The following is a 16,932-nucleotide window of genomic DNA, read 5'->3' as shown; positions in this document are numbered from 1 at the left end:
ATCCACTTTAGCTGGCTACTAATCCAGAACCTTTTCTACTTCATCACAAGGAATGTTTTGAAAGTATCTGCTTTTTGATAGTCCCAAAAGTCAGCTATTGGGGGAAGCATTAAAGTTTTGGAAATATGTACTGACAAAATGAGAGCTCTGTCTGTATAATTTGGCAACTTTGTTATGTTTGGGTCTAATAAGAGCAACTAATGATACAAGGAATTTTCTTTTTCTCTTCCCAAACTTTTGAATCACTGTGTACTAACAATGGACTAGATCATTAAGACTCATTCACTCTTCCTGAATGATTTTTCATGTTTTCCTTGTAGTAATAAAGAACTCAGACTGCAGGTATGGTTCTGTGTGGGAAATTATTTTCCCCTATCCTCTTTTAGTTCTGTTGTTTATAAACGTGCACCACCACAATATCCATAGAAACTCTGGTCAATGACTAAAGCCTATCTGTTAAATGAACACAACACAGAAACATTTGTGTCATTTATTAAAGACAATTCTCACACTCCTCCCTTTGAATACCTCAGTACTCATCAGCTTCGGAATTCATCAAACCCTGTACTCATCGCATTCTGATGAGAAAAAAATGTTTCAGCCTCTGTGCTTGCCTCCATTCATCACATTTGCTAGAACTTGTGAGTCACGATGCTGCCCCGCCAGAGAAAATGCTTCACCACCCAGGGCTTGCTCAGTACTCATGGATTTCAACAGTGGTCCCCAAACTTTTTTGGCACCATGGATTAGTTTCATGGAATACCAAATGGAGGGTCAGGAGGCGGAACTCAGGTGAGCTTCACTCCCTTGCTGTGGATGGTGGGGGGAGTGGAAGGGGAGCCCAGGCCAGCGAAGCTCACCTGTGGATGGGGAGGGAAGTGTACAGGAGGCGGAGCTCAGGCAAGCTTTGCTTGTGGCCTGGTTACTAACACGCCACGACCCAGTAAGGTTCCACTCGCAGAGGGTTGGGGACCCTGGGTTTTAGCGCTCGTCATCAGTTCCAGAATGAATTAACAACAAGTACCAAGGACAATGTATTTTGAAACAAATTGTGTAACAGAGATGTATGATGACACCAGCATCTAAAAAGGAAATTGTGTGTCTGGTGTGTAAGAGAGAGAGTATGTGTATGTGAAAGGATGAAACTGAAAACATTTGCATTACAGCAGATATACATTGTTTAAGATGTGCAACCTGATTCAGTACGCATATGCAGTGTGAAATAATCACTACGATCAAGGTAATTAACATATTTATTACCTCAAATGGTTACCAAAAGTGAACCCATTTTCAACTGTTTTGGACTCTGTTCTTTTAATTAATTTATTTTTAATTCTCACCTGAGGATATGTTCATTGATTTTTTTTTTTTTTAATGAGAGAGAGGAAAGGAGAGAGAGAGAGAGATAGACATTGTTGTGAGAGAGAAATATCAATTGGTTCCTCCCATACACGCCCAGACCAGGGAGCCTGACAGCAAATCGAACCCACAACATTTTGGTGCACAGGACGATGTTCCAATCAATTGACTCACCCAGCTGTGAGATACAGATTTTAAAAATGACACTCAAACCAGTAAGAAATGATTAGCAGCAAAAAAGAATGTGGTAAACAGGTTAAGAAAACTTTCAAGAGAAGCTAAAGACACAGGTTGTCAAAGCTAAGGAATATTTATAACCTGGGAAATTGTGGCTGGAGATATGAGACTGGAGACATAAACAGTCAAAGATAAACCAGAGTATGAGGGGCACCCATCATGGAATATTTATCACCTGGGAATTATGCATGGTCAGCAAGTTAAGCAAATTTATTCATGAGCTAATTGCTACCCTTAGTTGATTTAATCAATCAGTTAGATTGTAACTCCAGAGTATCCAGCAGGGAAAAACAGAGAGGAAGTGGGGGGCGGGGGTTCCTTGCGTTAGGATAAAAAGCAGTCTTCTTTAAGCCCTGGATCGCGCCGTTTGTTAGGCTGAGCCCCGACTTGCAAATCCGTGAATAAAGAACTGCCTCATTTACTGCTTAAGTCCTGTGTCCTGGTGTTTTATTGTGGGAATTTCTCACACAGTTATGGCAAGGAGTCTGTTCTTTTCAACACTACTGAACATCATAGCTTAGCTTGGCCAATTTCTACTGAATACATACTGCTTTTGCATCCTTGTAAGGTCAAAAAAATCATAAGCATGAAAAATCATAAGTAAAATTGTGAGTCACTTTTGCTAAGTCGTGTCACCAACCGAGTAACTAACCAAATTTCAATTTCAGCCTTTTTCAGAGGTAAAATTTTAAACCAATTCCTGATCAGCACTGGCGACGTAATCAGCCTGCTAAATTCCCCTGCCTTCCCCTAAATGAAGGTGAGCTTGCTTAAAATGATCCACTCTTTTAACTTTTAGACCCATCCTTTTTTTGTTTGTTTGTTTTTTGCCCATAAAAACCTTCCATTTTGTACAACTCATAAAAGCACCTTTCTAGTTGCTAGATGGGATGCTGCCTGATTGATGAATTGATTTAAAAGGCCAATTGGATCTTCAAATTTACTTGGTTGAATTTTGTTCTTTAACACCTGCCCCAGGGCTTTGCCATCCTTTGTACCCAGGAGACTGTCTTTTATGTATGACACCTTTGCTCCAGGCTATTCCCAGAGTGAACCCAAGTGTTCTGGATGAGAAGATAGAGAAACAGGTTTCCTAGTAAGGCTGCCTCTCTCCCACACCACCATGGCCAGTCAGTTGGAACACTGCAACTCCCACATCTATTCCTTTCTCTACTGCTGCAGACTTCTTGGCTCTAAGAGAAAGGACACAGACTCTCTACCCTTTAGATTCACATATTGATCCCCACTACAACCAGCAATGTAGGTGAGTACCGAATCTGAATAGGGCAAGTTAGAGTCATAAGTGTTGGTACTAAGGATGGTTGGGGGAAAAGGCACAGGAACACAGGAAGGGGCTTGACTGAACTTCTGAATGGTAGAATTGAAAATGCAAAGAGATCCAACTAGTTCAACTCAGCATTAACATCAGTGATACACACACCCCTTCCTTCCCAATCTTTTCAAGCATAACACATCGGAGCAGCTTGAATTCTGCTCTTCTCATCCTCTTTAGGCCATTTGAGCTAGGGTTAGGGCGCCCCAGATGAGCATGTGTCTATCCCTTGTTCTGTGCCTGATGTAGCCCTTGAGACACTCAAAAATGCTCTCACACAAATCTCATTAGACTCTCACAGGTTTGTGAGGGAGCTGTTATTAGTCTCATTTGAGGACAGCAATTCTGAGAGTTGAAAAGTGTGTTCAAGTTTCCGTAGGGCCAGGTAACTCTTTGTGGTAACTGAGGACAGATAGATGATTTAAAGGGGAGACTTTTTCAAACATCTCAAGGCTCTGATTTTGACCAGAGTAGCTCCTATGAAGTAGTTTTTCAATCTTGGTACTTGGTTCCTTAGATTATTTCAAAACTAGCATTTCTTTTTGATGAATTTCTTAATGGCAAATCAAGAACATTTGTCATAATAATTAGGGAAATAACCTCTGAGAAGGGAAATGGGTAGTCAGAAGTGATGTTTCACACACACTTTAGGGAAGTGTTATAGGGAAGTCAAGATTAGATAAACACCATCTGCAGAGTCCGTTTAATTGCAGCCTGTGATTTCAGGGCAATAAGCCTTCCTGCTTGGAAAATGTCTCCCAAGCCTTTACTTATCTTCTACGTTCCTTAAAAGGTGATAGCCCTTTCTACTTCACAGACCTAAAACTTAAAATGCAAATCGCTTTCTACCCCAGAACACAGCTAGCTAGAGCACTCCTTGGTCTGGGTGGGAGAGCAGGCAGAAAGGAGGTGTTTGGAATTCCCAAGATAAACTTCACCTGTTGTTTACACTTTTGTGCTTGTCTCACTTAGGCTCCAGCATATTTTCACTTCTTATACATTTTATTATCTAGTGAGACTTATCTTCTAGTCTGGAACCAAATGCTAAAATTGGGCCTAAGTGTCTACATTGGCAGGGAAAGGAATTTTAAGATGGAGCTCAGCTCTAGGGCATTGTTGCAATAATGCTTTCCTCTTTCTTCCATGTGGATCCACAGGTGACCCTGGTCACTAAGATGTCGTCTTCTCTAAAGGTCCTAGGTCCTCTCTTGTTCCTGCTGTTCTCTGTATGTGGGCTCCTGATACACAGACAGAAGCTTTCCTGGAGGGAATTCATGAAACAGCACCACCTGAGCACAAGCTGGGACTTCAGTGAGTACAGATGCAATGACCTCATGAGGGAAAGAGAAGCTCCAAAGGACAACTATCACATCTTCATCTATACCTTATGGCACCAAATTGATCGTGTATGCGTCAGGAACTGGAGAGATCGCTACAGGAATGTATACATATGGACCCAGTATCCCTTCAAAATACTCAAATGCTACCCAGGAAATAACAAAAAGAGCTACAAAGAGCACAGGAGCTACAGCTACATTGAATTCCATTGTGGCGTGAATGGGTTTGTTGATAGCATAGAGGACATCCGGTTGTTAGATGTTATCAGCCACTAGAAAGTCTACCCACCCCTCCAGGTTTTAGAGTTAGTGCTTCTCAAGTGAAGGTGGGCCCTGCCTACATCAATAGCCCTTGCTAATCCCTATTTTGCATTTATGTGCCAATGTTTTCCAACTACTTAGAGTTATGTATCACATGGTTTCTTGATAACATAACTTCACCTCTGTTGGTAATCTGTCTGGAATACCCTTCTGTTCTCATTTACCTGCATTAGTCCTTCATTTTTTTCTTTTGTTTTTGTTAAAGATTCAGCTCACATGTCATCTCTTTTTGACTAACCCAGGAATTTTCCTGATATTGACTTTTTATACTTATCCAAGTTGAATGATCTTCCCTTCCCTAAGTAAATAATATTATTCCAAGGTGTGTGACTCATATATGTTATACGTGCAGAGTATGTGTTGTGATTGGTATAAGTGTTATAGGTGTGTGTGATATAGATTATGCTTGGATGTGATTTGTGCTGTGTATAGGTTTAAGATGAGTGTTATATGTTTCTAATATGGTTATGTGTATGATGAGAATGTAAATATTTATGTGCTAAGCTGGGGAAAAGTTGTGACCTATGCATTGATTGTGTTGACATGCTGAATTTCACTCAGCTTGCGGGGCGTGGACAGAGCTGATTGAGTATAACATGTAGTACAATCCTGGCTCATAGTATGTGTTCAGTCTACCTTGGTTTTCTTCCTTTTCCATCCTTTGGCTTGGTACTTTAATTTTGACTTTGATAAAACCAAAATAACAAGAGCCCATTAATCATTGACTCTCCCTGGCTTCAGAAGATAGAGATTTCTAATGTAAAAATACAGTAGGCTGTCATCTGAATGAAGGGTAAAAGTTCCCAGAATTATAATGAACCTTCTTCATCAGCTATAGAATGATCGAGGTTCCCTCTGGACTTGTTTGTTAAGAATATCTCTAAGGAAGCTAATGCATTTTAGTTGGACTAAGGCATTATATTTCCTGAGAAACAATACATCATATAGAAGGTATCAACACAATTAAGTTTATCTGATAATAAACATTTTCACTTTGCAGATAAATAGGGTGTGGCTGGAGAATATTAAAATGCAACTTTTCTCAAGAATGAGGCTCAAGACCTAAATTTTGTTGGAACGAAGAGAAAGTAAATTGGAGGTGGAAATGTTGAGGACACAAGTAAGTAGAATTCACTAGAATTCTGTTTGCTAAATGAGGATGAAAGATACAGAGTAAGAAACATATTAACTTCAGATAATTTTGCCTAAGGCAGGTATAGGGAGAAGAAATACCAAACATTAAAGTACAGTACCTTGTGTTCTTCAGCCTCCTGCATTGTTAAATGACTCCAGCCTTGAAACAATTAGAGAAAAGTCCATGGTACTGAAACCAGAAAAGTTAGCATTCATGCTGCATGTCACTACCAGAACCAATAAGTAGAGAAAAAGATTGAATCTTTATGGATACTTTATTCAGATGCCAGCAATCTGCGAAGATAGGGGTTATGTACCCTAAAATTCATCTTAACATCTCATCTCAAGCTGACCTGTTTATAGGAAGAAGAAAAGGAGAGGTAAGGAGTTTGAGAAAAGGTTAATCAGATAAGAGTTGCAGTCCCACAGAGATTTTTCTAATATTTCTTTATCCGCTGATCAACAATTCTTTATCCTCCCTGGAATACAGTGGCTCAGATAGACCCCCTGGGGCACAAAGGTTGAATTGCATGTCAACCTCCTGGAGTCTTGAAGTCATGAAGTCTAGTAGGTCATTCCAGTTCTGGGAATAACAGCTTCCCACATGCATTAATTACTTAAGCCTATTGACATAACTGAAGCTAAAATCCTTAACTTTTGAGTTTCCCTATTATTACCAACAAATTCAATTAGGTGACTGCACACCTTCCTACAACTCAGACCTCAATGAATAGCCAATGAATGTAGCATGGTTATCATGTTCCAAGGGCAGCTCCTCAGCTTTGCAGTTTTCAGTACACCTGAGGATAAGCAAACACTTCGATAATGGCCTATATCAACCATACTTGCAGGAGATTAGTGTTAACAGGGCAGTTCTTCATCAATGATCAATTTAAATACAAAGAATACTGATTGTTCTCATAGCTTGATAAGTGCTGCTTCAAAATGTAGTAGCATACTTAGAGAATAAATGGTAATGGAAAAACTACATTAAAAAAAGAAAATAAAAATTGTAGTGGCTTATTTTAAGGAACATATTTTTGTCTCCTACAGTGGTCTGTTCTGGTCTACTGCAGTAAATTTACACAAATTCCTCATTTTAAAAATTCTTTATTTTTATTTATTTATTTTAAGAATATCTTATTAATTATGTTGTTGCAGTAGTCCCAATTTTTTCCCCTTTGCACCCCCCACCCACTACCTCCTTCCCTCCAGCAATCCCACCCTACTTAGTTCATGTTAATGGGTCATGCATATAAGTTCTTTGGCTCCACCCTGTCCTATATTATTCTTAACTTCCCCCTGTCTATTTTGTACCAACCAATTATGCTTCTTAATCTCTGCACCATTTCCCCATTTATCCCCCTTCCTTCTCCCAGCTAATAACCCTCCAAATGATCCCCATACCTATGATTCTGTTCCTATTCTGGTTTGCTTAGTCAGATTTTGTTTTTAGCTTTTAGATTCTGTTGTTGATAGTTGGGAGTTTGTTGTCTTTTTAATGTTCATAGTTTTAATCTTCTTTTTCTTAACTAAGTCCCTTTAACATTTCATATAATAATGGCTTGGTGATGATGAACTCCTTTAGCTTTACCTTGTCTGAGAAGCACTTCATCTGCCCTTCCATTCTAAATGATAGCTTTGCTGGGTACAGTAATCTTGGTTGTAGGTCCTTGCTTTTCATCACCTTGAATACTTCTTGCCAGTTGCTTCTTGCCTGCAAAGTTTCTTTTGAGAAATCAGCTGAGAGTCTTATAGGCACCCCTTTGTAAGTAACTGTCTGCTTTTCTCTTGCTGCTTTTAAGATTCTCTCTTTATCTTGAATCTTTAGCATTTTAATGATGATGTGTCTTGGTGTGGTCCTCTTTGGGTCTAGCTTGTTTGGAACTCTCTGTGCTTCCTGGATTTGTATGTCTATTTTCTTTGCCAAATTTGGGAGGTTTTCTTTCATTATTTTCTCACATAAGCTTTCAATTTCTTGCTCTTCTTCTTCTGGCATCCTTATGTGTTGGATGTTGGCATGTTTAAAGTTGTCCTAGAGATTCCTAAGTCTCTCCTCATTTTTTTCAATTTTTGTTTCCTCATTTTGTACTAATTGACTGTTTTTTTTTTTTCCTTACGTTCCAAATCATTGATTTGAACCCTGGTTTCCTTCCCTTCACCATTGGTTTTGTGTGGATTTTCCTTCATTTCATTTAGCATAGCTTTCACCTCTTTCCTCATGTGTTTGCCATACTTAAGCATATCTGTCAAACCTGTGAGCATCTTTATCACCAGTGTTTTGAACTCTACATCTGTTAGGTTGGCTATATCTTAGTCTGTTAGATTGGCTATTTTCTCATCACTTAGTTCTCCCATTTGAACTTTGATCCATTCCCTCTTTTGGGCCATACTTCTCTGTCTCCCCCTCTTGACAGGCTCCTGTGTTTGCCTCTGTGTCTTAGATAGAGCTGTCACATCTCTTATGTTGTAAGGGGTGGAGCCTTAGGTATTCGTCAGTATGACTGACCCATTTCACCATGTTGTGGTGCTGCATTTGGGGGAGGAGTCTGAGAGGGAACAATGCTGCTTTCTCAGCACTCACCCCTTTTCCAGGCTCTTCTCCTACTTCCAAATCGGACTGGCACCTCTCCTGCTATTGCTCTGGCCATCATTCCCAGAGTGGGTGGGTCTTCAGATGTCCTAGGACCATGGAGGCCCTTTAAACAAGTGAACTCTACTGAGAGACTGGCAGTTTCTTCCTCAGCCCCAACACTCAGTGGTTCTCAGAGTCAGAAGCAATGAGGCTTTATTTTCCCCAGCATTGGAACCATGAGCTGAGCTGTGTGCGAGTAACTATGCTTTCTGCCCACCTGCTGCTGCCACCGCTGCTGCTGCCAACACACCACATACTCTCCGTCCCATCTCCACCCCTCCTACCTGTCTGGATGAGTATTTCTTCTTCATATCTTTTGGGGGGGGGGGACTTCTATACAGCTCGGTTTTCTAGAACTTCTGGTTGTCTCTAGTTTTGAGGTAGTTGTATACCTTCTTAGTTGTGGAAGGAGAACATCATGTCTGTCTAGGCCTCCATCTTGGCCAGAAGTCTGAAAAACTCTTTAAAAGTTGCCTTTATTAAAGGGTTAAAAATGGTGGTTCAAAATAATGTTAGAGAAAAATAGACTTAAGGAGATATTTAGTATAAATATCCTGTGTTGTTTTTCAAGATTTCTTATATCCACTTAGCCCCTTTGGATAGCTGTATATTCACTTCCTTTAGGGAACCATCTCTTCCCTTTCCATATGCTGTTTGGTGAGGCTGTCCATCAAGGTCCCCAGTCTCCTCTATAGAGCCAAACGATGGTCATGAGAGTCAAGCTAAGCTAAATGGACACTCTTGTAGGAAACCAGAATAGACTACACTAAAGTATACCTCTTTGACTTAAGAATTATTTTGAGAAAAAACAGACAAAAAAGAAGCTCTGAAAGCAGAGTATAAACAACCCTTTTGTGGATGAAGAAATGGGGTTCTAAGGAAAGTAACCTCATAGAGTTAAGTAATCATAAATTCCTAACTGGGCAGGTCAAGGTGGATAGTCAGCCCTAGGCATTAGTTTTTTAGTAAAAAGTCACTTAAGTAAGCCCTGTCATTTTGTGTGTGAGTGTGTGCATCTACCTTTGAAATAAGAATTAACCACCATTAGGAGGACAGAAATTTTGTTACCTATCATGTAATCCAATCCCCACCACGTCTTCTCCCAAGTCTTCCTTACTTTTCATCCTTAATTTCAAGTGCATAAATGAAGCTGTTATTCTCCAGAGTATTTGAGATCCTGCCCCACCCCCCATCCCCAGCATATGTTGTCAGTTTGGCTCAAATAAACTCATAAAAATATTCCACACTTTTGTAGTGTAAATTTAGTTAGAAAGAAAATTTCTACTCATAAGGTTGTTTTCCTCTCTGTACCAGGAAGAAAAAGATAACTTAAAGTCACAAGAAACTCTTATTAATGGAGAGTTACATCTACATAACAAAACTTGCCCTAATTTACTGGCTTTTCCTGGTCATCTTTTCATAATACGCCTCTCCCATACTATTCTTCCTTTGTTTTAGCTTAAGATGGTCTGTAAGCCCAAGTTCTAGCCATCTCTTTGAGTTACTCATCTCTGAGTTTTTCTCATGTATAGTATGAAATATTCATGCTAATAACTTCTGTTTGTTTTTCTCTTGTTAATCTGCCTTTGTTACAGAGGCTTTAGTGGAGAACCTAGAAGGATAGAAGAAAAGAATTCCTTTTCTCCTCTACACTGTATTCAGAGTCCAAATATCAACTAGTGATGCAAGATTAAAATATAAATTTGAAGTGGATTTATGCCCATTAGGCCCTGATCTCGAGCTGACCATTTTTGGATTCCAGCTACTTCCAAAGACCAATCCTTCTGCTATATTTTTCATATGTAATCTCTCCCAGATTCTTCCAATTAACCCCCACCCAACTCCCAATACCATTCCATTTCCCCCCCTTAACTTATCTCAGAATGGTTTGTGTTGCTTGCAACCAAAAACTCTAATGAAGAGACTATCTGCAACATTCGTGATCTTCATTATTATAAGTATGGTAATACCACCCAAATTTTGGAATTTTCCATGTATACTAGGTGTATACCCTTCAAGAAACATCAACTTTCTTTAGTAAAACACATAACTTCTTCCATAATCTGATTTATGGCCACTTCTCTAGGCTCATCTCCTGTCAGTCACCTCGCTTTTCTCTTAACAGTAGTCATATGTAGCCAGTTACAGTCCCAGGAATATGCTATACACATTTCAACCACTGAAACTTCTTTCTTACTTGTCGCCACTGCTCTGTTTGTATCCCAGTTTAGTCCTATGACCATTGAGAAGCCTGTAGGCTCCAATTCATGGTAATCCTTCTCATCCGTTAAATTCAAGGGAGTAAATTTGAAGACCTAATTGGCATTATTGAATGATTCATGACTCAGGCAGCATCCCATTTAGCAACTACGAGGGTACTCTAAGGGGTTGTACAAAATGCAAGGTTTTACAGGAAACAGGGTGGGCCAAGAAAGGTAATAATGGAAGAAAATAAAGGATTATTTGGGGGCTGGAACATCTTTTCTTAGGGGGAAGAAAAGGGAAAGGGCTTTATTATTGTTGCTTCTTCTTTCTGTGTAGGATGGAGAGACCCTCTGGACAGATTACCTTACTGGGGCTTGACCAGAAAATTCCATACTGGTTGAATAAAATTATTTATGGAACAAGTTGAAACTTCAATTAGATCAGGTATTAAACCTACATTTGGTATTGTAAAGAAGAAGAAGAAGAAGAGGAAGAAGAAGGAGAAGGAGAAGGAGAAGGAGAAGGAGAAGTAGGAGGAGAAGGAGAAGGAGAAGGAGAAGAAGACCACAGACCCAAAATAGCATAACTTATACTAAGTCTATGATACCAAACCTAGATTCTTCCTATGAATTACAGGGGAAGAAAAAGGTTTCTTTGACTTTCTTTGACTTTCTTTTGGTCCCTGGCTGGTTCTGAAAATTAAACTGACAAAGACATATCAATAGAGAAAAAGTCAATAAATTTTATTAAATTTTTACATGTACATGGGAGCCTTCATGAGAAAATGAAGGCCCAAAGAAATGACCAGAGCAGAAACTTTTTATACCTTTTAGGAATAAAAACATTCTGAAGAATTGAAAAAGCAAAGGGGTTTGGTCTATGGGTAGTGAATGGTAAAGATGACAGTTAGTTTGCAGATTCCTCTGGTGCCCTCTCTGGGCTGATTAAGAGTCTATTTTTAAACTTCCGGCCAAGATGGAGAGGTAGAAAGACATGCTATGTCTCCCTCCACAACTAAGAAGAAATAAAACTACCTCAAAACTAGAAACAACCAGAAGTTCCAGAAAATTAAACTGCATGGAAGTCCAGCAAATAAAGATATAAAGAAGAAATACTCATCCAGACAGGTAGAAGGGGCGGAGCCAATGCGGTGTGGTGGCAGCAGCAGCGGCAGCAGCAGGCTGGCAGAAAGCACAGTCACATGTTTTAAAAAGTCAGGAGGGACACCTGGGGAGCATTCCCAGCTCTTCACCAGACCTAGCAGCTCACAGTTCCAGCACCAGGGAAAATCAAGCCACATTGCTTCTGACTGTGCAGACCAGTTGGATTTGGGGTGGAGGCAGAAACTGTTGGTCTCAGCAGAGTCCACTTGTTTAAAGGGCCCCCATGGTCCTAGAATGTCCGCAGACCCACCCACTCTGGGACCGATGGCCAGGGCAGCAGCTAGAGGAGTGCCAGTCCAGTGCAGAAGTGGGAGAGGTGCTTGGAAAAGGGGCGAGTGTTGGGCAGATGGCACTGTTCCCTCTCGGACCCCTCCCCCACATACAGCACCACAATGTGGTGAAACAGGTCTTCCTGTACTGACAAATCCCTAAGGCTCTGCCCCTTACAATGTAACAGGAGTGACAGTTCTACCTGGGACATGGAGGCAAACAAACACAGGAGCCTGTCAGAATGAGGAGACAGAGAAGTATGGCCCAAGAGGAGAAAAGTATCAAGGTTCCAGTGGGAGAACTAAGCGACGATGAAATAGCCAACCTAACAGATGAGGAGATAGACAACCTAACAGATGAAGAATTCAAAACGCTGGTGATAAAGACGCTCACAGGCTTGACAGATATGCTTGAGTATGGCAAACGCATAAGAGAAGAAGTGAAGGCTATTCTAAGTGAAATGAAGGAAAATCCACACAAAACCAATGGTGAAGAGAAGGAAATCAGAGTTCAAATCAATTATTTGGAACATAAGGAAGAAAAAAAACAGTCAACCAGTGCAGAATGAGGAGCAAGAACTGAAAAAGAATGAGGAAAACTTCCTAAATTTTGCGAAGATGATGGACATACAGGTCTGGAAACCACGGAGGGTCCCAGGTGAACTGGACCCAGAGGCAACCACATCAGGACTCATCATGACTGAGATGCCAAAGGTGAAAGATAAAGACAGAGTTCTGGGGGCAGCAAGAGAGAGGCGGAGAGTTGCCTACAGGGGGGATGCCTATAGGACTCTCAGCTAATTTCTCAGAGGACATTCTGCAGGCAGGACGGGACTGGCAAGCAGTATTCAACGTGAGGAAAAGCAACCTATAACCAAGATTACTCTATGCAGCAAAGCTATCATTTGAAATAGAAGGGCAGATGAATTGCTTCCCAGACAAGGTGATGCTAAAGGAGTTCATTATCACCAAGCCATTATTATATGAAATGTCAAAGGGACTTACTTAAGAAAAAGAAGATCAAAACTATGAACACTAAAATGACAACAAACTCACAACTATCAACAACTCAAATTAAAAAATAAAAACAAAATCCAACTAAGCAAACCAGAATAGGAACAGAATTATAGGTATGAGGATCATTTGGAGTGTTATCAGCTGGGACGGGGAAGGGAGAGAAATGGGAAATGGTGCAGGGATTAGGAAGCATAATTGGTTGGTACAAAATAGACAGGGGGAAGTTAAGAATATAGAAAAGGATGGAGCCAAAGAACTTATATGCACGACCCATGGACATGAACCAAGGGGGGTGGGATTGCTGGAGGGAAGTGGGGTACTGGGCAGAGGAGAACAAAGGGGAAAAAAATTGGAACTACTGTAACAACATAATCAATAAAATATACTTAAAGAAAGAGTCTATTTTCAATAAAATAATTTATTTTTTGCCTTTAGACTGAAAAGAGGGGGGCATTTTTTCTGCATTTTCTGATTCTTAATTGCCTTCAACACAAAATGATTTTTATGTCTTTTTATATCAAAGAGCCATATTTTGGGGTGACATATTCTGGTTTCCTTCACCATAAACCTAAAATATCCCTCCATTTACTTGAACCTATTTTTTCTTTCAGAGTTTTATACCTTTCCTTATAGCAATCTTATATACCTTTTATTAAACTCTATATTAAATATTTTATTTTTCTTTGGTGCTAACGTAAATGTTTGTCATTTTTTTTGTAATTTCAAATTCGAATTATTCATTATTGATACATAAGAAAGCAATTGATTTTGGTACATTAACTTTGTCTCCTGTAATTTTGTTATAAACATACACCATTTTTTATCCTGTAGATAATCAGAGCCATTAAAAGTATTAGACAGGAGCGTTCCACTATAATACTTATGCTCAAGGGATACTAATCTGCAAGTACGATGTAGAACAAGTTGGAAGGAAAAGAAGCTAGAGGTAGAGAGTCCATGTAGGAGGCTTTCCTGTGAGCTCTCCATGAGGCAATAAGGTTCCGAATAAGGGAATTATAGTACCAATGGAAAGGTAAGAACAGATTCAGTAGGCAAATACCCTGAATTTTCCCTTCTTCATGTGTGTGGGTCTCTTCACACAGCGTTTCCTTTTGGGGCTGCCCTTACCATTCTGTTCACCTAACTTCTAATTAATACTCAAAACTCATTTCAGGTGTTGTGCCCGCCAGTGATCCCTCCTCTCCACTATCTCCTCTTACTCCCCTGTCATTTCCTCCATCAGAGATGTAATTGCTATTTATGTTTATTAACGTATAATGTATTTGGCTCTTTACCTGTCTCTTCCATAAGCTCCTGAACCTGAGTAGCCCAGTATCTGATCTAATAAATGTACACATACATGAACAATTCACTTAAATCTGTTGTTGGAACTCACAACATTACCAAGTAGTTGGCAGCTATTATATCAGATTTACTTAGTCTATTTTCTCTTAAGAAACTGAAATCGTGGAACTTTAAAGAAACTGACACTTCAGATCAAGAAGGAAGCACTCAACCCACATCAGGAAGTGATCAGTTCCTCAAAGCTGTGTTTTGAGTCACACTGTTTCTTTAAGTAAGCTTATTCTTCCTGTGTCTACAGTGATAGCGATATCATTTTAAACAGAAAGTTTGAAGATCTAAGCATCTCATCCACACTACCCATAAAAAATTTATCTTCCAAGCTCTACATTCCTCTTCCTTTGCCGCAGATGGGTAGCTGTGACTTGCAGGAGGAAAAATCAGCCTACAAAAGCCTCTGAGCCTGCGACTAACTACTGCCTCTGTTCTCAGCGGAAGCCCAAGTGTGGAGGCCTGGTAAGAGAAGCCTCTGGGCTGGGGACACTAGGACAGTGAAGATGGCTGGGAGGTCCAGGTCTAATAGGTGGAGGGTAAATATTTCAGGATGGAAGAGGGGAGAGAAAAGATTTCTGACATGGGGCCATTAAACACAGTTGTAAAGGACAAAGAGAAGAATTAGATCTACCAATCAGAGGAAAGGTCTTCTTCATATTCCCCCTCACTGGGCTTCAGGTTCATCATAGAATTGTAAGACTTGGTGAGAAAAATGATTGGAAAAAAAAAAAAGCTATGAAATCTTAAAAGGCACAATAAAAATCTAAATGGTTATAAATAATGATTTTGCTTTTATTGCTTTAATACTACCATTATCTTCCCTCTTCCTACACAGAAAAGATGGTGATAGATCTGGAACACTTTCCTCTTCTCCTACTGCTGCTGGGACTATGGGGGCCAGTGTGCCCACTTTATGCTTTGCCTAAGAATCTCACCAAAGCTCACTGGTTTGAAATTCAGCATATACAGCCAAGCTCTCTCCAATGCAACCAGGCAATGCATGGTGTCAATAATTACACTCAGCACTGTAAGCCTCAAAACACCTTTCTGCACGACTCCTTCCAGAATGTGGCTGCTGTCTGTAAGTCGCCCAGCACTGTCTGCAAGAATGGTTGGAAAAATTGTCACCGGAGCCCAAATCCTGTTAATATGACTAACTGTGATCTTACTGCAGGAAAGTATCCTAACTGCCGCTACAAAGATGCTGCCCAATACAAGTTATTTATTATTGCCTGTGACCCTCCTCAGAAGAGTGACCCTCCCTATCACTTGGTTCCTGTACACTTAGATAAGACTGTTTAAAGTTTTCATCACTTTTCCTCTCATTTGGCACAGGTTCTCTTATGATCTCTTCCACCTTTTGTTGATTTCCGTGGTTCTCATAGAAGAAATAAAAAGGTATTGGTTGAACTAGAGTGCCAAGGGCACCAGATCAGAGTTGGGACAAAAAGAAATAAGATTCTTTTCTGCTTTGAAGCTCTGTGTTTCAAAGGAAGGCAATAAGGAAAAAAGCAAAGGAGGACCCAGACCTTCATATTTTTTACCTTGGGACTTTTGCCAACCTTTGTTGCATTGTATTAACAGCAATAAAACCCTTTCTGCCGAATTCTAATGAGTGATTAGGAATGTTTGTGAATCCTTTTGTTATCAGAGGAAGACCGAGGCTGAGACAGGTCTGCCCTGGGATGGTCTGGAAATAGGCTGTGGTGTCACAGGAGAAGAATTTCAGGGATACTTGCATAGCAGGGAGGAGTTTAGTGATAGTGGCAAGATTTATTAGAGCAGAAACTGAAAAGTGACAGCACATGCACAGAGAGGCAGCAAGAGTGGGCAGGCTATAGGGTAGTGACTGCATGGACCCAGGAAAAGAAGTTACAGAGGCCAAAGGAAAGTCCTCTGCTGCTGCTCACTGCTCCCCTAATTGCAAGTCCTGTGGAGGTCCTTAGAATTTAGTAGAAAAGAAGTGAAAAAAAAAAAAAAAAAAAAAAAAAAAAAAAAACAAGAAAAACATGCCCAAGAGAAAGGAGATGAGCGCACTGGATTCTTCATTTAGTTTACATACATTTACTTGGTTTCTGGAAAAAGCAGGCTTCCTTTCAGACTACCCAGCCCCTTTCCTGGATTCTCCAGGACCTGTGCCCTTCCCCAATCCAATTCCTTTCCCTGACTTTCCCAGGCTAATGCCTTCCCCCTTGCATGGTCACCATTTTGGTTCCTAATGAGCACACCTCACAGTTTTGCTTCATCCTTGGCTTCTACCATGCATGCACTTAGTACAAGAAATTCTCTGCAAAATAGAGACAGACTCATAGACAGAGAGCAAGATGACAACTAAGGGGGAGGGGAGAGAGGGAAGAGATTGTGCAAATAAGATAAAGGACTCATGGACGTGGACAACAATGGCAATTGTGGTGGGGAGGTGGATGTAAGGGGATTAAATGGTAATAAAAAGTACAATAAAAGAAATTCCCCTGAACCATCATAGCTTCTGCTGTGCATGCACATGCTCTCCCCCTCTGTTAATTCATCTGAACAATTCCAGTTACCCTCTAGGGTGGCTGTAAAG

The 16,932-nt window shown here is 40.3% G+C and overlaps 2 protein-coding genes across 2 annotated transcripts; both read left to right on the top strand.

Annotated features, from left to right (window-relative positions):
- The first annotated feature begins 3,679 nt into the window (after positions 1–3,679).
- LOC150016149 (epididymal secretory protein E3-beta-like) lies at positions 3,680–4,756 on the top strand. Its single transcript, XM_090271905.1, has 2 exons — positions 3,680–3,722; positions 4,087–4,756. The coding sequence occupies exon 2, from the start codon at positions 4,105–4,107 to the stop codon at positions 4,540–4,542; it is 438 nt and encodes a 145-aa protein (XP_090128031.1). The 5' UTR covers positions 3,680–3,722; positions 4,087–4,104; the 3' UTR covers positions 4,543–4,756.
- A 9,831-nt stretch (positions 4,757–14,587) lies between these two features.
- Positions 14,588–15,978, top strand: RNASE6 (ribonuclease A family member 6). The gene is made up of 2 exons (XM_090271904.1): positions 14,588–14,828; positions 15,202–15,978. The coding sequence occupies exon 2, from the start codon at positions 15,207–15,209 to the stop codon at positions 15,666–15,668; it is 462 nt and encodes a 153-aa protein (XP_090128030.1). The 5' UTR covers positions 14,588–14,828; positions 15,202–15,206; the 3' UTR covers positions 15,669–15,978.
- Positions 15,979–16,932: the final 954 nt, after the last annotated feature.

Source organism: Furipterus horrens, unplaced genomic scaffold, assembly GCF_987537825.1.
Source record: "Furipterus horrens unplaced genomic scaffold, mFurHor1.1.pri manual_scaffold_3, whole genome shotgun sequence".
In the NCBI taxonomy this organism is placed as follows: Eukaryota; Metazoa; Chordata; class Mammalia; order Chiroptera; family Furipteridae; genus Furipterus; species Furipterus horrens.
The sequence above is the reverse complement of the archived record's forward strand: the minus strand, read 5'-3'. Positions and strand labels throughout refer to the sequence as shown.